We start from the raw sequence: 20,852 nt of genomic DNA, 5'->3' as shown, positions 1-20,852 counted from the left end.
ACAGAACACAATAGACGATATTAAAATGTTGTTAACTGGCCCCCATTCCCTTGCATTGGTTTTGTGTCCATACAGTCGAAGTGAATGGGATCTAGTGATGTTCTATTATCAACATTCTTTCAAATATATTTTGTTCTGCGAAAGTAAGTCATAAAGGTTTGAAATGACAAGAGGGTAAGTAAATGATGACAGAATTTTCATGGGTAACAGTACTGCTTGATTTATATCTGTATTTTTTTACTGAGGTTTTCACCCATCTGTCTGATTTCACAAAATATTCCATGTGTAACTCTGTCTTTCATATGTTCTGTACATAAACACACATAGCATAGCTGTTTTCCAACAAAGCATCCCATCCACTGACTGTGACCTTTTTCACATGGAAAATTGAGACTATAAATCCGGTTTCAGTGGAGGGCTGACTCGGCTGAGCATGACATACAGTAGCACAGTGACTCTTAGGTCACACTTAGGTTAAACCTGTGCTATTATTCCTTAGATTAACGTTTATTTTTGTTGGGGTTTCCAGTCCTAACACACATCTCCCCTCCACACGTTTGTCTGGCCCCTTTTGTCGGTCGTTGATGGTTCCACAGATGTCATCATGCAAAGCTGCTTTATTGCAGGTCGAGGGTCCGGGTCGTTCCTCAGGCCCTCGTTCCAATGAGCTCATAGTAGAAAATACAGATGCTCTGGCCGGAACGGCTGATGGAAGCCATAACCATTAAAGGCACCCACTATATTTATGTTGTTGCTTTTCTCATCAGGTTTAGGTTTTTTTAATCATGAAACGGGTGAGTCTAGAGTGTGGGCTGTCGGAGGAAAGAGATAATCTGGAACGTTCTTCTACCACCCACATTTTTATCAAAGACTACACCATGATGAAATACATTTAATATCACCAACAGCTGTCACTAATACTTGAATAAATAAATATTATGATGAAGCAAATTGTGGTCACGTCCCAAGAAAAAACGGCTGTCATTTTGCAAGCCAGGTATGGAAATTTACCAAAAGTCATCCAAAATACGCATCAAAGCTTTGTGAAAATGTCAAGTTTCTAAAGACGTGTTGCTTTACTACCATAGGACATTTATATAGACATCTTGGCTCTTCAGGTTATGATACAATGCTCTTTTCATCTAGGAGCAGTTTGTGTCTCTTTCAACCCTCCGTTCTTTGGTCCAGTGTGCAACCAGAGCTCCAAACATGATTCACAGGGCTTGTCCATGCAGCCCAACATTAGGAATGTTAATTTACAGTAATCCTTTGAAGCTCAAAGTTGACGGAAACCCGCTCATTTGACATGTTTCTTTCACAGCTCCGGCTCTATGCAGTGTGACACATTTGAGCTTGGGAACCAAACAAGGAATGCAGGTTGCCAGGTATGCGCTTAAAGAGCAGGGCAGGCGAGCAAACTCATCCAGCGTTAAGCAGGACTTCAATAAAATACCTTCTGCACATTTTTAAAAGCATTATTCCAAGGCAAATTAAAAAGCGGAGTGCAATTAAAAGAAATCACTGTGTAAATGTTAGCATGTGGAAGTTTTCCCTCTTTCCTTTTTACTCATTTTTTAATGTAAGGAAAACCCCTGAGGCACAGTTATGCAGCTGCCTGTTATTACTACCTACATCTGGTTTTGATAAGGGCCTATTACAATCAAAATCATAAAAACGCTAATGCGGTCCCCTTGTACATTTAAATATAAGAAACTCTATACATACAAAGTTCATCTGTTCGTGGCCCCACTCAGCTCAATGAATAAAGAGAAGGAAGGGATCACTTTAAAGTCAATAACTTGGGGCAATTTGCACTTGGTAGAGCCTGACCATGTTACGCAACAATCTCTAAATGAACAAGAACGTGAAGATGATTATGAGGAATAATTAAGAAAGTCAATTTTCATATTGGGTTTGATATCATGTTACTACTTTAATTCTGCTCTTAACGCAAAGGGTACAATGCTGTGTATGCAGTCAGCCTATTGGGGCGTCTATGTTTTTATTCAGAAATATCTCACTTGTTCCAACTTATGTCTGTTATTTATCTAAGGTCAAACAAAATAGGAGCCAAGGAAAGGTCACACACAGGCCTTGTGGGGAAATCCAGACAGCAAAACTGATGAGCAAAGCATCTATTTAAAATGAGGAATAAGATCATCTGTGATTTAAAAATATGTGAAACATCCACATTTCACATCATTTATGACTTTCCTCTATAAAACACAAGTAAATGGGAAAATGCTCTCGGAATAGTTACAGTATTACAGACATATAATATCATGTTATTACAGCTGGGAAAAATTAAGAGACCACTCTAAAATTGTTTTTGTTTAAGTAAAATGATCTTTTTGTTTCACCTTGTGAAGAAGGGACAACTTTTCTCCCAAATTTCAACTCGCATGATTGTTTTATCAGAAAAAAGATGCAAAAACTGCATTTCTTTAATTCTGCTAAATTAATGTATGATGGGATCATTCAGTCATTCCATTCTGTCATTCCAGAGGTTTCTTCCTGTTGAAATTCAACAGACACTGGACTGAAATTGACACATTACAAGCAGAAATGCTGATAAAGTCAAAACTGGAGTCACCTCTTAATTTTTTCACGGCCGTGTATTGTGTTGATTAGGCTACCTAATGTATAATGTTTTCTTGCACGTGTTTTCAGTTTATAAAAGAGAGGATTCAACATTCTTCAAAATGACAACAAATTTTCATTTTTGGGTGAACTGTCCCCTTTAAGTCACAATTCATTCGAATAAGGAGCTCAGTTTAAACACCACACACTATACTGCAGAAACAGCCTTTTAAATATTAATGTGTTTGGACAGCAGGTTTCATCTGCAGCTTTGTATTATCTGGCAAGTTTCATCTCTGGCAGCTTCTCAGTAATTCCTGACAGGTTGATTTGACAGCTGTAGCTCTGCTTTGGAGACCACGGACTGTCGAGTTTCCACTAACCAAGAGATGAAATAGTCTGTCCAGACCTACTTTCATCAGCAAGATGAAGTTTTCTGCATGTATCATTGGCAGGACCATTTATTTCCCTATAGATGCTGTATTTCCTAAGGGACCCCTTCTTGTGGTGAGATGCAGATTCTCTGTCCCAAGCCAATGGAGTAGTTCACTTTACACATTGCACTCTATTACTGAGATTCGACACCTCAGCAAAATTCGTTCTGTTATTCCAATTTTCCAGCTGAGAAAATATATTAGATGCTTAATGTGTAATAGATGCCATGTTGCATTATGAAAACAGTGAGTGAAGCAGGTTGGATAAAATGTGCACAATTCTATTATTTTCCGAAATGTCTCATTCCAGCTGCTCATATGAGGAAGTACAGGGGTTTTGTATAAAGATGAAGTTGAATCTCTGTGTTAAAATCGTTTTGCTCTCTTAAACTCCTCTGTGATCTCCACTGTAAATGTTATGGTTTGGCATAACACGAGAGTGTGTACATTTCTTTGTTCTGATGAACACAGAGAAAGATATTTGGAAGAACGCTTGTAACCAAGCAGTTCTTGGCCACCATTGACTACCATTACAATAGTCAAAAGTGCCACAGAACAGAAAAAAACTTTCATTTTTTGGTTAACTGTTCTTTTAAGGTGTTGTCAGAGTGTTTTGGGCAGTTTCTAAATTGTTTTAGGTGTTGCTATCTGGTTTCTAGGGCATTGCTTGGTGGATTATGTTTTTTTGTGCGGTTGCGGTAAAAAGGAAACATGTTTCCCCACATTCTAGTATTTTACTTGGATATTGGACATTGATCATTTAAAACAACTAAGTGTCATTCAGAACAAGCAAAACATGTTGCATGTTGAGCGTTTATTCATTTCTTCTGTATATCGATTTTACTTTCATCTAAGCTTACACATGTCTTTAATGAGTGAAAATTATTTGTCTCTTATTATGGCTTGTTTAACTGAAGAGTTCTTTTGGGGCTGATGTGAATTCACTTTGAGGGCATTTTCACTTCACAAACATTTTTATAGCTCTAATAGTCACTAACCCAGCAGGCTAAAGTTCACAGTGACTTCCACAGCAACCACCTCAGAGCGGCACACCAGACAGCTAAATATACCCGTCCCCATCAAAATCACCAGCAGAAGAACTGCGGAGACCAAGGTGGTCGTTTTTGGTTCGGTCGTCAGGATTAATTAACCAGTACAGGACACAGTCTGTGCAAATTACAGAGCAATGAAAGCTACCGTAGGAGGCTGGATATATACACATGGAGGCCATAATATACCCACGTGAACTGTACGAGCGGTCCCGGCTAATGCAAACATCGGGTTACCTGTCTAGCTTTTTTGTTTAATCAGCCGTTTGACTTGCTCTTGGGCACAACTCAACCTCAGCTTACCTTTGTAATTCTCTTGAGTATGCATCGTTCCCGTGGCGATGATTTGGTCTGTAAGCAACCAGTGGTGTATGAATTCCTGACCCACCCTCTTGCCTCTTTTATTCCCTGAACACGCTTTGAGGAACCACATCTTTAATAAAGGTTGGGGGAACGTGATATGGCGGCTCTGTGCCATTAAAAAAGGCCGGTTAGGACTGAAGCTTAACCAGTAAGCAATAATAACCACATCAGGCAAAAACACACCACCTTCTCTGCCAGCTTACTGTAACGTGCCACCGTTTTTAATAAAAGTTACAAACACACGATGTATACACATGTTAATGTTTCACACATTCCCAATGACGTTGTCACATCAACATGTTTCACCAATGACATTGGCTCGGCGTCTCGTAACCTGAATCTGTTTTTATAGACTCATAAAAATGTGTTTGAATTAAACAAAATCCTCATACAAATTGTTTAACATCCGTCAATTGTAAAACAAGAAAAGCCGCCTATCTGCTTCTTCCTTAGTAGTACAAAACATCTTTTTTAGGGTTCGAGCTCCCGTTTAATTGTTTCATTGCTACACGAAGAACGCCTTCTGACTTAGAGTCAGTAGACTACATCATTTGCTGACAAGGTTTCTCAATGAAAGCCATGCACGCTGCAATAAGCCCTGCTTTGTTTCCAATACATCCACAGTAAAACATTTATTAGTCTAATTACAGCAGGCTCCCATTGAATTTTCTTCCTGTGTTACAGATGCGTTGGCGGAGTTCCCATGTTCTGTCACAAACTTGTTTTATTCAGCAGCGCACCATTGGGAAGAAACTTTAACAAAATTAGCTTCACCTGAGTCTCAGTGGCCCTTCCGCACTTTTGCTTTACAGCCTTTGTTGGCACAGGAAGTTTTGCATTGTGTTTCTTGGATAGCGTTTTGCTAAACTTAGGGGATATACTTTATGAGGAATAAGATTATGAACGAACGCAAATTTTGTATAATGGCTGTAAATTAGCCTGCCCTGACACAGCCCATTGTCTAACTGGTTTTGAGTGACTTTAACCTATTGCAATGGTTTTTTGAAAGGCTCCTGCTAGTTTTCTGAATCTGGTTTTGTGTGTTGTGAGAGAAAGCTGCGCCCACCATGTTATCTGCCTCAGTGCAACTGTCTTTGTGTGTGGGCACTGCTCTCTTTTAAACTTTGCTCTATATAATCCTGTTTTGATTGGAGCTTAAGTCTCCCCTGTGGAGACTGGTGCCTCGTAGCCGGTCCGTCAGACAGGGAGGCCCCTGAGTGGTGGGCCATCCCCAGAAAACAGTCTCTTTAAGCAGCACGGTGGATCTCGGCTTTGTGCCATGCCTTGTGCCTAGACTCATACCCGCTCGTTCAAGACCAGCTCAAACTGGAAAGAGATAGCAGGGGACGAGACCATGTCGTTGACCTAGTATTTACAATAAATCCATCCAGCAATATTTGTAAATGGGTTGTTGACATATAACTGTAAAAGTGTTCTTTGATGTGACTGCAAAAATTTTAAAACAAATTGTTGATAATATTTCATTTTATAAATTAAGACGCAGAAAAAATTGAGAGGCCATTTCAAAATTGAAAATTATTTTCTGTTTTTCTGAGAGAAATGTACTTTTTATAGGTATGTGTTTAGGTAAATTATACTTTTTTATTCTTCCAAAGTGAGTACCAATAGAGTAGTATTGCATACTTTCTATCTTCGAAGATTATTTCGTTTGATCGCATCTTCTAAAAGACAGCTACAGCTGTACGATAATTTCCAAAACGGCGCGTACCAATTGCCAACAAAACACAGACATCACTTTCACTCGCCGCATGCGGTTCATGTCCGGCATCTTTTAGCGATGGGACGGCTCCATATATCAGTTTCAAACGATCTCCAAATCCAGCGTTATATATAAACCGTTTATATAACGTTCATCGCCCAACAAACAAACACCTGAAAGTATGCTCTCTCTTTCTCTCCTGCACACAAGAGAAAGTGACATCTGCGCATGCTCCTTCTCTCCTTGCTGCCGCGTGGGTGTGCCCGGTGCTTTTCTGGGAGAATTGTCCAATAAGGGACTAAGAAAATTTGTTACGAAACCGTTTTGTATGTTCGAAAAAAAACTTTCCCAAACCTGTACGATCGCTAGGGGAGTGTTTCGAGCACAGAAATACTACGTAATACGCCCAACTCGTCAAGTTGATCATGTTAAGCATGAGAAGACCGCACGTTTAACACGGCAAAGAAGTCAGAATGCACGAAACACCTTTGCACGGCCACTTTAAAGAAATGTGATGACTCATGATTGATACATTTTCATGTGTCTTGACATGCTGTCAGTATTTCACATTGCTGTTGGATGACTTTATATCACTCCTGGGGTTTGAATTTGTTGAAATTTGTGACACTGGACTGGAATGGACACACTACATCTAGAATTGCTGAGTAAATGAAAATTTTGAATGGTCTCACAATTTGTGAGAGAGTTTTATCTTCATTTTTAGTTTTTTTACTAAATATTTTCTATGTCACACCACAGGACACATGTACGGCATATTTGCCAACTACCCGTATACTAAAGAAAAACTTACTTTTAACCACCCAGAACATCAACCATGAGTCCATACCCTCGCAACTACACAGAACATTAAGGCAATTGCTTTAGCATCATTGTGTTTTTTTCCTAAAGTCCAAGTTTCGTCAGAAATTATTTATGAAACATAGTTCACTTGAGACAAGAAAAGAAAACAAAGACACATAGGCAAACACGGAGAAGATAGATGGGAGGTTGCGCAAATCATAGAAACGTTCTGTGAAAAGGTTAAAGGCTAAACACATACTGCAGTAAAAATGTCTCGAATTAAAGGCCTGAACAGAACACCAGCCATTCATTTAGATGTTGTGATAACATGTATTCAGTGTGCAGTCAGACAAACTGCCTGTTATTGCTTTAGTCCAGTGTGTAATGAATGTCAATGAAAACACATAAACGGCAGAAACATGAATAAAATACACAAGACACAAGCAGCTCCGTTTTGTTTCATTCTGTTGAGTCTTATTAGTAGAATCTGCTTAGCAGTCTGCAGGAATATTAAATGGAGCTGCTAATCGTGAGCTGGACTTAATGTTATAACTTCAATGCATTTAGCTTGCCAATTTCCACCTCTGTCCATTTTCCACCTCCATTTATCATGTATGAGACACTTTTGGCACTCTTCATGAACAGGTTACAAAAATAGGTCCAATAAGTCATTTTCTTCTTTATCAGGGGAAACGAGGTGCTTAACCCTTCAGAATCATCAGCCTCAGGAGGCCAAACTAAAAGTATGTGAGATGAGGATACTAAAAATGGCCAAAAATTGTACTCTGGGGTATTTTGTTTGCGTTCATGATTAAATCAGAAAAGTCCACTTTACACAATATATTAACACTTTTTTTGAGTGCGAATCATTAAGTACTTCTTATTCCATGATGGGAGGCAGGTTAACAACCTACATCAGAAAAGTGTATGTTTAATCAATTAAAGCAATAGTTCACCCAAGAAAAAAAATGGTCTTGTTTACTCTCCCAGCTTATTTATTTAATATGCTTAAATATCAACAAGCCAAAAGCGAAACTTGTAGAAAAAACGGAATAATGTACAAACAACATAATTGTTTAATTGCATTAAAATGTGCAGAACATGGGGAAATTATTCCATGCACCATTTAGAATGAAGCACAGAGTGGTCTGGCAGAGGCTGCGTTGGGTGTTGTGGCACCAGCAAAGTGTGAAAACAGCAGAGAGTGTACACTGCGGCACAGTGTGTCTAGATTCAGAACCATTCTTCACAACAAACTGGTCAATAGTACAACTAATAAAACTCATGCATTTAAAGCCTAGGTGTGTGCTTCTTGTTTTGTGTAATAGTGTTTTTATAAGAGATCACATACAGTAAGTGTGAAAGAGGTGTAATTTGGTTTAGAACTGCCACCCTAAAGATGTCATATATTAGATAAATATTCTAGTTTTACCTTCTTTTGCAAACATGACATATTAGAAAAGTCATTTAAGGTTTCTTAAAGCTGCCTCTCTCTCTCTACACAGCAAAATAATGCCCCTCGCTCATTAGAGTTATTTGTGTCAGCCATGGGATCAATATCACCCTTCTGGGTCCTTGTTGGTAATTCTATATTCAACAGTCGCACTGTTATGGTTTAATAAGGAGTGTTTCGTATTAATCCTGCCTTGAAACCGCTAGCTTATGTGGCTACTAGACCCCTATAAAATTCAATAAATGGAGAGCTGTTGCCAAACAGAAAAGCGAATGTTCAATCATGTTGGAGGTTTTAATTTCGTCCGCAGCAACAGGCACGGAAGCTTGGCCAAAAGTGACTTTTGTCTCCACATACCTCTGTCTGCCCATAAAGGGAGCTCGGAGCTCTAGCTAATGTCTTTTAAACGTACGTAACTGTACTCGGCGGTGCTGATAAAGAACATGTGTTAAAGATCCTTCTAGTAAGACCCGACCTAGAGTTTCAAGGAAGGTGGTGATGGTGTGGTTGACTTGGAGCTTCAACCCCTTATGTGATTACGAGACCTTAAGGGTAGACCCGAGTTATGGATTGGCCAACTAAACATATGTGTGTGTGTATATACAGTTTATTGAGGAAATATTCATATGTTTATCAATTTGAAATGTACTGTGTTTCCTAACAGGTGATAGATCATTGCGATAGACCATCAAGTGATTCGCTGAATATATCTGAATAGGATCTATTGACGAAATGCAATAGGTGTATAAAGACATTCGTGTTCAGGGGTGTATAATAATACTTTATGTTTCTCTAACCTTTTGAATGAGCTATTTCTATCTACATACAGCATGGGTCTGCTTGCATGGACTGTTCTTGCCATGTCCTGTCGCCATGTTGTTTCCACAGTAGCCCTAAACGGACAAACCGCTCCACAGAGTTCTTTTTTAAATAGGTTTGGGAAAGAAGCGAAAAACGTGACAGATTCTTAGTCCTCTCTCAGCCTCCGTTGTGCTTAGTAAAGGAGGGGTGGAGTAGCCATTTGTTGCTACCTCACCGCTAGATGCCGCTACAAATCACACAATGGTAACACAAAGGAGTAGTTTACCTTCAAAAGGAAAATTCTGTCATTTACTCACCCTCTTGTCATTTCAAACCTGCATTATTTGACTTTCCTCCTTCCACAGAACAGAAAATATATTTTGAAGAATTTCATTAACAGCCCCCTATTCACTTGTATTGGTAACAATAGAATTGAATGGGGGGCTGTGCTGTTCGGTTACCAACATTTTTCAAAATATCTTCTTTAGTGAAGAAAGAAAGACATGAAGAAAGAAAGACATGCAGGATTGAAATGAGAAGAGGACGTGTAAATGATTACATAATTTTCATTTTGAAGGTGAACCACTCCTTTAAACACTTCTTCAATGCTTGAAGCCACACTGTATAACAGATATAACAGATTCATGCAATCGGTAAATCTCTCCATATAATTTACTAATAACATTAAACTACTTCACTTATTATTTAAGTTCGTCTGACCATAAGTGTGTCATCACTTAGCTTGACATTTCTTAAAATAAGTTTCCAATCAGCTCAGGGAGTCGCCTTTCATAGATGGATTTAAATTGGAGTTTTAGAGTTTGTAAGTATGAGCACAAATTTCCTAAAAGCACTGGCACTCTGGATATTACTGTATGAGCGTTTGTGTTAAAATGCATTTTAGTTCTCTCAATAATTTCATATTTAGACATATGGAAATGTTGTACTCCACACCAGACATGTTTGGCTTGTAACATTGGAGCACATACATCAGTGCCTCTCGCCAACAGAGTCACTTTCAATGAGGGGCTAGTGATTCCAGATTTCCTTTGCCTCGGTGGGCAACCAATGCCCCATTACACAGCAAATTATTTCAACTTTTATTGTACCAGGCGAAGTTATTAATCCGGCGATGTCATAACCTCCATCTCCGGCATCTGTTCGGGAACAAACGTGTCATTCAGGCAGCGAACGCTCTATACATGACAGAGTGATGAGAGAGCCATCTCACGGCACAGGAACGAGGACCAGCATTTCCTGTTTGCGGTTCCACTTTTTCACTCTTTGAAGTATACCATAATAATAGAACCAAGTGGAGCTAATGGAAATGAACTCTGTCAGATTAAAAGGAAGCCATAGACTCGGCTAAACCATAACCTCTTACCACATGCAAACACACACACACAAGGAAAATACAGACATCCACAGCATGATGCTTTGCCTATATGCCGCCACATAGTTTACAGAAGTGGTTTTATGATGAAAAGAGAATTGCAAGATGGGAAGAGGAAATGGGCAACACAAACTTCTGATGTGTGGACAGACATTGGATACCATAACTGACGCTAACGTGTTCTGGCCTTTCTTATTAAGGATTAGAAGTTATAGTGATTTCATGCAGTAATTCTGTACACCAGCAGACTTTACAGCTCAAAAATGATGCAATGTTTTATTGCACTCGGTGGTCTTCTCTTTAATGAATTCACTTCAGTATGCTCTTTTCGTGCCTTTCAGTTTCCAATTTGGGCTGGTGATGGTGTGGCCCCTGAGATGACATCTGTGAGCAGCTCATTAACTTGTAACCCACAGCAGATGGGAGTTTTAACACAGTTGGTAAGTTTACATATACATTCACAGTACATGCAAAGTTTATGGACCTCACAACTGCTTTAAAAGATGGGCTACAATTATTCCGTTCTTGTAGCGCAGATACCGTTTTCCTCATATATAGCATTAGCTGTTTAAGTGTATGTTAATATAATTAGGAGGATAAAATATTTCCTCTGACATCTGCAACGATGTCTAATGTCTGTAATACGTGAAACATGATCCAGTGCCCTTGGACTACACGTTCACATGGAATGGCTCCAAAACACAGATTTCTCAATGTCATACAAGATCTTAAAGTAAATTACATTTATTTGAATGAATTCTTTAATTTGAATGAATTCTTTAAAAAAGCACACTATTATTATTTGTGTGAAGTCATCTGCTTGTTAATTCATGCAGTGTTTATTTTTTTGGAAGATCTAATGACAAAAATGCAATATAATATACATAACTATGTCTTCAGAGGTGTATAAAGACCTTACATAATGCAGCGTTTAGTTTCTTTATTACCTTTTTATTAGCTATTTCTATCTACATATACCGCAAAGAAGCGAAATCGAGCAGACATTATTGCCACATTTTTATCCTTTATAAACATCTGGAACTTTTATAAACTCACAATGTAAAGTACAGTCTCACTGAATCTCCAAAATCAATATTATAATAAATTGTAAAACGAACCGCCGTCTGGACATCTGGGATTGTGTTATGGAGCTAAAGGTTAGGATTGTGTTTTTTTAAAGAATTTATTTTACAGAGTTTACAGCAAATCATCAGCGAATATCACCATTTTGTTGTTGTTTGCCTATGGCATCTGATAGACAGTTTGGACCCAGAAACGGTATATGACCTGTGTGACGTCAGGTTTAACAAGCAGATTGCTCAAAAGGCTATAAATGAGAAAAGAAAATAACTACGGCAAGCATCATTTGTGTCTAGTTGTCACGTGGCTTGATTTTATTATTTTATCATAGACTCAAACAGTTCAAAATGTCCCAGCGTTGGGTCAAAAAGGGACGAACCCAGACGTGGGTTAAATTAACACAGACATTTTTTTTCTTTGACCCAACGGTGAGTTTAAAGAACCCAGCATAGGTTAATTTAGCCAAAACCCAGCGGTTGGGTTTGTCTCTTTTTGACTGGATTAAAAAATCTCCCAGCATTTCTTACAGTGATACACGGTACAATGTCGCTTTTTCTTTTTATACTCCTGTGGAAATGTGACTTCACAGGTGAACCAGAAGCTGGAAAGTTGTCTGACATGATGAATCTAATCTCTTTGGCAATTATACAGCGCACAGCTCAAGGTTAATTAGCTATGACTCGATTTATTCCGTTTTGGCAGAACGGCTGTAAAAAACTAATCATTTTGTTTCCGGCCACTCTATTGCTGTATGAAAAATGTGTGAAACTATTTCAGTATCTGTGACTAAAATTAAGCTTCTGCATCTGTTACAAAGACTTATAGTCAGCTCTGAATGATGTCACGTTCCACCAATAAGGGCTCTATTCTTTGCCACCAATTCGGCATATCTTTTGTTATGCAGTGAAATAATGTTAGTGCTCTGGGACTCAAGTCTGTTCAACTTGATGGGAGGTTGATGAAGTTCTGAAAATACACAACGGCACGAACTGCAACATGAACTGCGTTTTAATAGCACACAATATACACATTATCAATCAGTTGCCGATATACTTCAGCTGTTGCAGGGTGTGAAATCAACTTAAAGTACAGGATGCTAAACCAAGTTTACACAATGATTCTCTAAGAAACATTTACCAGCAAATCAGACACGATCAGTTTCCACTTCTGGAGATATTTGTATTGTTATAAGTGGTTTAAAGTATGCTTCAGCTTTAGGGAGTATCAGGTACAGAGACATAATTTTCACCAAACATAAACATAATAATAACAATAAAAAATGAATCAATAAATAAATCAATTATATACCATATAAATGTAATAGCTATGTGAAGGCTATGTTTTTTATTTAGCTTTTTTGTTCTTTATTTAACTGTAGATGGTATTATAACCTTTTTTACACATTTAAACGCTGAAGGTCTCAATACTGAAAATACAGTAATGCTTTTTTATTTATCATCAATGTTACCATTATTAGATGAACTTACCAACTATGTACACATGAGTTTGTGGCCATGCTATAGTTGAACAACCAAGATTCTTACCCACAATATACATTTAAAGCATAAAGCGGTCTGGACGTAAACGTTCTGTGCAGAGAATTATAATTTTGCAACTATGCATGGTTTCGTGTTCGTAACATTGCTATCAATGACAAAGTACCCATTTGACAAAAAAGGCAATACATGACACACTCTGCCTTGATTTGCAGGGGATGGTGTACTTGTACATAAATAAAGAAAAGTCTTTCTCGCTTTTTCGTTATCAGTCAATTACGTTTTTTTTTATAAACTCTCCAATCTCTTCGTCCTTCTTTCTGTCTTCCAATTTCGCCTCCTTTCCCAGCATCTTTCCGTACGTCTGGTCTCCACGCCCGTTCTCGCTCCTTCCTCAGATTGGATGAGATATGAGCCATATGAACAGCTGCTATAGTCTTCCATGATGTCACAGTGGGGTCACGGGTTCGAGGGACGTTTCGCTGGCGCGGGATGCAGCAGGAGGTGGGAGACAGGGCGAGTGGAGCGTGTCCACGCGAGTGTGAATAATCCTGTTTGGAGGTGTGTGTGTGTGGAGCAGGGGTTAGCAGCTTTCTGGTGTCTGTTCCATCGAAAAGTCTTTCACTGGGCAGCCCGAACAGAGGCCAGGTGGTCGCTGTGCTGGTTCTGGGCCCGGAAGCGCAGCCTCTGCTTGTTGGGCTTCTTTTTCTGCTCTTTGGTTCGGTGCCCCTTCCCCGAACCCGCTGTACCAAAACAGAAGAAAGAGCGCACGTTAGCATACCGCGTGAGACGTTAAGCAGCAAGTGAATTATGTTTTTATGATTCAAAGACAGCGGCCCTCCGAGCAGAACACCAGGCCAAATGAACCTTTCCTCACCCATCCCCCCCACTCGCACACCAGCTTAGAAAACACTGGAGCAAAGTGCACTCGTTCACTTCTCAGGCAGGCTTCTCAGAGCAGAATTAATGTAAGCCAGGTGTCACGCACCAGGCAAAGCATTCTGGGATAGCATGGCTCACAGAAGCCCGTGTGACACATCACATACAACAGAGGGGGGCTGGTTTGATCCAACAGTAGCAAATAAGATAAGGATGTGTGCATGTGTGATCGGTGACAGTGTGACTAAGAGGCACAGAAAATCTGTCAGCGGGGAAAAACAAGTTAAGCACGGATGCTGGGTGGTATCTGGAGCCCGATCTGGCACACATTCCCTGTTAGCTATGCTATGGTTCACATACAGGTTATGGAAAACGGTCGCTCTATATGGCTGGCGAAAAGTCTTATTATTGCACTTGTTCAGGCCATTTAGCACCACAAAATGAGCCAAAGCAGCAGAATGCGTGGTGACGATCTCGAGCGGGCCTGTCTCACACACACACACTTGGCTCTCTTACAGCTGCCCGATTGCCATTCCCAACTGTGAATTCTTCGAAAATTATTTTGTTAAGTGGAAACAACCCTGAGAAAACGAGCATGGCTGCTTTTGCTCTTCTGGTGGCGCAAAAATAATGTAACAATTTCACTAAATCTTCCCCCGGCAATTTCCTGCAATTAATACGATCGTGCTATTTTTGGGAACCATTTCTTGTAGTCCCGCAATCTGGCACGATGCAAAAGCGCCGTCCTTACATGACGGCTTATTACAATGTGTGCGTGTGGAGAAACCAATTTCATTTTGCCCGATTTAACTGAACCGAATCTCCATGTAGGCCACTCTAAAACAACAGCAACAACAAAACCATTGAACCTCTGTGATACATGTCACTTTCAATAGTTCCAAGTGAGCCATAACAGATTTACACGGGCATAAAACGCAAGCACGTAATGACCACAGGCAATTTCTTTTCGTATTTCATTTTGAAAGGCCGTTTTCATTCGAAACGGTGGTGCCGTGTGTTTTATAAACGTAGTCTGCAATAAGTTTGGGGGACGGATTTTGATGGCAGTAAACAGCAGAGTTCTATATTAAAAAGACCTGTATAGCAGGCCAGAACACATATGTTCTTTCCCAACCATTTGAACAATATCCTGTCTCATTAAACTTTGTTTATAGTATGGATAACGGTGTGATTAACTATGAGAGACTTACAATTGAGGTTAGGCCTCTATGGACCACATATTCATATGAAGCATGCTGATCTAATATTCCCAAATCATCAGTCAAACAGACGTTAAAAGACATCTCTTTACACTTATTTATTTTGTCAAAGGGTCATCCTAAAGTGCTTCCAAACATCAGTTTTTCATTTCCACGTTCTCAGGAACGGTTTCGGAAAATTATAAGTAATATGAGTGCACACCTGATCAGTTTAAATCACGGTGCAGTTGTTGTAAAGTTAGAAGAAAGTGAAGTAATGTAATATTTCATATCTGACAGCTAGAGGGCAACCAATCCTAACGGAAAACTTTTCTCAGCAGGTCAAAACAATGGCTAAATTGGAAAATCATATCAAGATGTGTTCAACTGTTTAATGCGTCTCAACCTGAGTTTCTGGCATGCATGAGATGTTTAAATAAGCCTGTGTTTGTAATTTTGATCTAATATTTACAATTAATTGCCAACTTCAATTAGCAAGGGTCCCAGAGAATGGTCAAGACAAGCGTTGCGTTTCGAAACAAGTCGTGCAGTTTGCTTTCTTTCCAGCAGACTTTTAAGGAAAAAACTAAAGACACCAAAAATAATGTTTTAAAGCTCTCTGAGTGGAAAAACGGAAAGTAAACATGCTGTATATGTCAAACATATAAAACCAAAATGCATTTTTAACTATAAACATTGGTTCATTTCCTTGTCTTTTTGGTGGATTAAAAGTCTTTCCTAAACTGATTGCCTTCCTCCTTTGTAGATACAGCGAACATCTGCCAAAAGACACTCGTTTTACATGATGTTCAGCATCAAACAAACAAACAAGTTAGCGGTAATGAAAAACAGGACGTTTGTGTGCGCTCGTACGGCCATAAATCGGCCGATATCTGAACGGAAAACGGATTACCACTCCTTGGCAATAAAAGAGAGAGTTTTCCCCTGGGTTTGCAAGTGTCAAGGGGAGAAAAGAGAACACAGGTGTAAGTTGAAACACATTTTCTATGTCTGCATGATTTCCACATTCAGATTTCTTCTTGTGGAGAAATAGCTTCTCTCATTGCTTCTGCAACACGCAGGGATATAATCTGCCAGAACACCTGGCAACGTGAGATGAACCCCAAAGTGCACTGCTGGGTGGAAGTTACCCAGATCAACCACAAATTCCTTCGGCACACCATTTTTGATGAATTACTAGTTTCTTTTAATGCATCTCTCTTCTATCTGGCTCTCGCCCTCGCGCAGAGTTCGGTTTCTCTTATGACGTGCCGTCAAAATAACAAATGATACAACCGGCACTTATATAAATGTTACAGTTTTTGAGGGTTTGATGGATTTGAGTTTAATGGAGATGAAAAGGCTCAAATTAAAAAAATGGATTGTTCTGACTTTAAATTCTGAATGGATGTGCCATGTTTAAAACCATGTTGAATTAAAACTGACTCTTAACGTTAACACATTTTAACACATTTAAAACAGCCCTTGCTAAATTTGCAGATTTTCTTAAAGGGATAGTTCAGACAAAAATGTAATTTCTGTCATCATTTACACCCCTCTTGTCATTTAAATCCTGTACGACTTTCATTCTTCCACAGAACACAAAAGAAGATATTTGGAAGAAAGTTGGTAACCAAACAGCGGCGCCACCAAATCACTTCTATTGTATGGACACAAAACGAATGAAAGTGAATGGATGCTGGCGCTTCGGTTAACAACATTCTTTAATATATCTTCTTTCGTGTTCTGCGGAAGAAAGAAAGTCATAAATATTTGAAATGACAAGAGGGTAATGATGACAGAATTTTCATTTTTGGGTGAACTATCACTTTAAACCAGCCTGTTATCAAAGAGGGCGTGACCAAAATGAAAAGGCCGCCATCCATCCTCAAATCCAACCCAAAGTGATTTCATCTGCATGACTCAAGCAGTTCAGGAATCGAAAGGCCTAATCTTATCAGCACAGCATGCGGTTTAAAGAAATCGATGGCTGACCTCAGGAAAGCATTAAGAGCGAGCGGTAAATGAGCCTCTCTGCGACGGCTCTTCTTCTATTCAGAACCTTCTCATCTTTCAAGGAATCAACAATTAATAATTGCCTTCACTGCTGCTTCTTAATCTCCCCCCACCTTAAAAAGAGCCATAATAGAAGAATGAGTTAAAACCAAATGAGAACATTGAAAACAGGGTACGAGGCTTTGTGAGATGATTAAGCTACCGTTTTGGTGGTCCATCATTTTCATGAAGACACCAAAAGCACATCATTATTTGCAAGTGAAAGAGAGGACCGCTGGCGCCAGCGAGATTTGATTTCAGTGGCAGAAATTGGATTAGCAGCCATTATAGGCCTCCTAACACATACATTTATAATGCTGTGAAAAGGAAAATAACCGTAGCCAGCTCTCCTTGACTTATATATCAACCACTGGCAAAACAGGCCTGACAAATGCGCAACGTTTGCATACCTTGATCGAAAGGTGTTTGTTTCATATTCGCTGAAAATTGTTACTAGCGGAGTATTATTTGCACTAATCATTTACGTCATGAACTTTATTTGCTGGTGTCCATACATCAATAGAGATGCGACTCACACCTGGTGTCACGTATAGATGAAGCAGATGGCTTTGTTTACACTTTCTTTCTGTTTCATCACCTGGCATTATGAACACATACAGATGTTTATGTACTTTTGCTAATTCAATTAAATGTAAAAAACAAACAAACTTAATGTTGACCAAAAAATGTAATTCTGTCATCATCTATTCACTCTCATGTTATTCAAAACCTGTATATGACTCTTCTGTGAACCTCGAAACAAGACTGTCTCAGTGGTTTTGTAAACATACAATAAAAAACAGAGGGGTCCAATGTTGTTTGATTTCCAATGTTCATCAAAATATCTTTTTTTTTTTGCGTTCTTCAAAGGAAAGAAAGTCAAACAGGTTTGGAAAGACATGATCTTAAATAAATGTTGATGGAATTTTGAAGTGAACTATCCCTTTAACAACAATGGAACAAATCTGTAGTAAATGGCATGCGAATAAACTGTACTGAACATATTTTGTTTAACTGAAAATATGGTATTAAACAAAGTAAACTCTTCTCTTTAAAAAAAATCTAAGTAGCCAAGAACAGGAAGCATTGAAGTTGCAACAGATCTAACATTTTACATACTGTACAATACAAATCATCATATTTGTCATATTTAACAAAACAGAGAATGTGAGACAGAGAGTGAAAGATGAAAGACAAACAGAGAGAGAGATGAGAGACTAGAAGAGAGAGAGATAGACGCCAATGATACTGGAAAACAAGTGAAATACTCTCACCCGGAGAAGGCAGAAGTCCATCTTGCTAACCAGCTGACAAGAAGCTTCTCTGCACTGTGTCACTTAGCCTAACAAGGTTACTTTGGATCATACCTTCTCTCTCTCTCTCTCTCTCTCCGAAGCTCTGCTTACTATCAGACAACATGATTTAAAACACATGCATTCCATCTGAAAAGCTAATGTTGAGATTAGGTGGGTCATTATTTTCCTAATTCCGTGCAACAGTGAAGGGAGGTGTAGAGAGATTAAGGAGCAGGTCAGTCTACCGCAACGGTTCTTTGAAGATGTTATGATCCATTGGATCATCGTCTTTAGCACACAAACACGCCTGACCGACGCACTGATTAATCTGTTAATATTTCGCGGTCATCTTTTATGTTGTGGGGTTGCATTTAACATAATGTCTTCAGACTGTTCCACTGTAGTTCTGGAAAACATTTAAGATGGATTTGTTTTTTTAAACACTTAGTCACGGGGCTTAGTTTTCTACTTTCTGTGTCTCTTATTTACGCAGGCTTACGTACTGAAAGCAAAAAAAAATTCTGAGCTTGTCACAGTCTAAACCCCCCTAAAAAAATTGGGTTGGAGCATTTAATCTATCAAAATATCAAAATTATTTTGATAACGTGTCTGGTCTAGCTCGACTGATAAAGCATGCAACAATATAGTCAAGGTAGATTCTTCGAGAACACACACAGATATAACATTTACACCATGAATGCACTGCATGTCGCTTTGGACTTTATTACACAAAGAAATCTGATAACTAATGATCTATTCAGTTATAAATCAATCACCCGCATACTCTAGATATGAGTTCTCATCGCTCAGTCTGTGAATCCTGAACCTGGGAAATTACCGCATCGTCCCTTTATGCCCACCACACACAGAAGTTGATATTTCTGCCACCGCAAGCCCACAAAAAGGGTTGCAAAACAGCTTCTGCGGTCTCCTATCGCCATGCCTGACTCACCCCCACATCTGGGCATAAGTACATAGAGCGCTCGTCTTGTGTCCCTCCGAAAATGAGGCATAATTAGCTTTAGTTTCATTTAATTACTGCCTAAATGTTATATTATGTTCCTGAAGAGCGACATAAAAAGCTCCCACAGCGTTATCAAAGAGAACCTCTGCGCTATTTTAGAGAGCGTCCACGCTATTACCAACTGAGAAAGTGGGGTGATAAATAGATCAAGAGAAAAACGCAGATTTGTGATGTTTGTCGCATGTCACAAGTATACGAATGCATCATATCTGATTGGTCGGTAAGGCAAACAGCAGCTGAGGCATTTTCTGGAGTCGCTTAAGTGTGTTTAATCGTCACGAGTTCTGCACAGTGCTTTGATCTGTCAGATTTACGTAAACATCTGTTTCATACTGATAGAACAGAGGAATGATATACTGTGGCCGGCGGAGGTTAGCATTCTGTCGTTCTTATCAATTTAACTATCAACGATTTTGCCTTGAAAGGAATTTAAATAGCGCAAGACGCACCCTGCTGATCTTTCAAAGCATTTCGTGCTTAAAATCCTGGAATGTTTTGTGTTTTGAGAACATCTTAGTGCTTTTGTTTCCAGATATAAAAAAGCTGTTGCTAGAATTAGCTTATGACTAAGGCTTTCGCAAAAAAGATCTGGGGATAATATATCTCCTCTCTGGAAATCCTCCACATTGCTCGCTCCAGGAGCGTGTACAGCTTAACTGTACAATTACAGTAAGTTTAAAAGCTCATTTCCATGTTTGAAACAAAAAGAAACGAGGAAAAAAATTGCCAGCTTTGCCAAGGATGTGACCCCGTCACACTACAATTACACAAACTATTTGATGGAACATTTGTTTTCCATTTCATTCCTGAAGCTGCATTTCCTGCGAGCGGTGTGGGTAATGGGAAGTATGGCCCTTGTGTGTGTGTGTGTTTGCCGTTGCGAACGCTACAGCTCCCCTATACAGGGGCCAGACCTCGACTCCGTCATGTACATGTGGATACAGAGGTGCTGTTTTATAAAAAAGCTGAGGAGATTGTGCTGGCAGGAAAGTAAATGTTCATTGTGCAGTTATGGGATACATTTGGGCCTCCTTTAAGAGCCGTCACCACCTCTGGGACTCAAAAAGAGGTCCATGTTAAATTCATACAATCTTATCTGTTCCTCATATAAATGCAAACTGAAGCGCGCTACAGCATTGTCGGCTATGGCTTGATCCATACCTGTACCTAAGCCTGTTTGGGCCATATGTATTTCAGAACCAGGCGTCCGGCCCTTCGCGGCTCCCCCAG

General features: G+C 39.3%; 1 protein-coding gene across 1 annotated transcript in view; it reads right to left on the bottom strand.

The window, feature by feature from the left end:
• Positions 1 to 12,661: 12,661 nt before the first annotated feature.
• Positions 12,662 to 20,852, bottom strand: part of rspo2 (R-spondin 2) — a 43,204-nt gene continuing 35,013 nt past the window's right edge. Inside the window, exon 6 of the mRNA XM_079470286.1 lies at positions 12,662 to 13,913. Within this exon, the coding sequence (XP_079326412.1) occupies positions 13,792 to 13,913 (122 nt within the window). The 3' untranslated portion in view covers positions 12,662 to 13,791. The remainder of the gene's footprint in view (positions 13,914 to 20,852) is intronic.

Source organism: Barbatula barbatula (genome assembly GCF_947034865.1).
Source record: "Barbatula barbatula genome assembly, chromosome: 12".
NCBI lineage: Eukaryota > Metazoa > Chordata > Actinopteri > Cypriniformes > Nemacheilidae > Barbatula > Barbatula barbatula.
The sequence above is the reverse complement of the archived record's forward strand: the minus strand, read 5'-3'. Positions and strand labels throughout refer to the sequence as shown.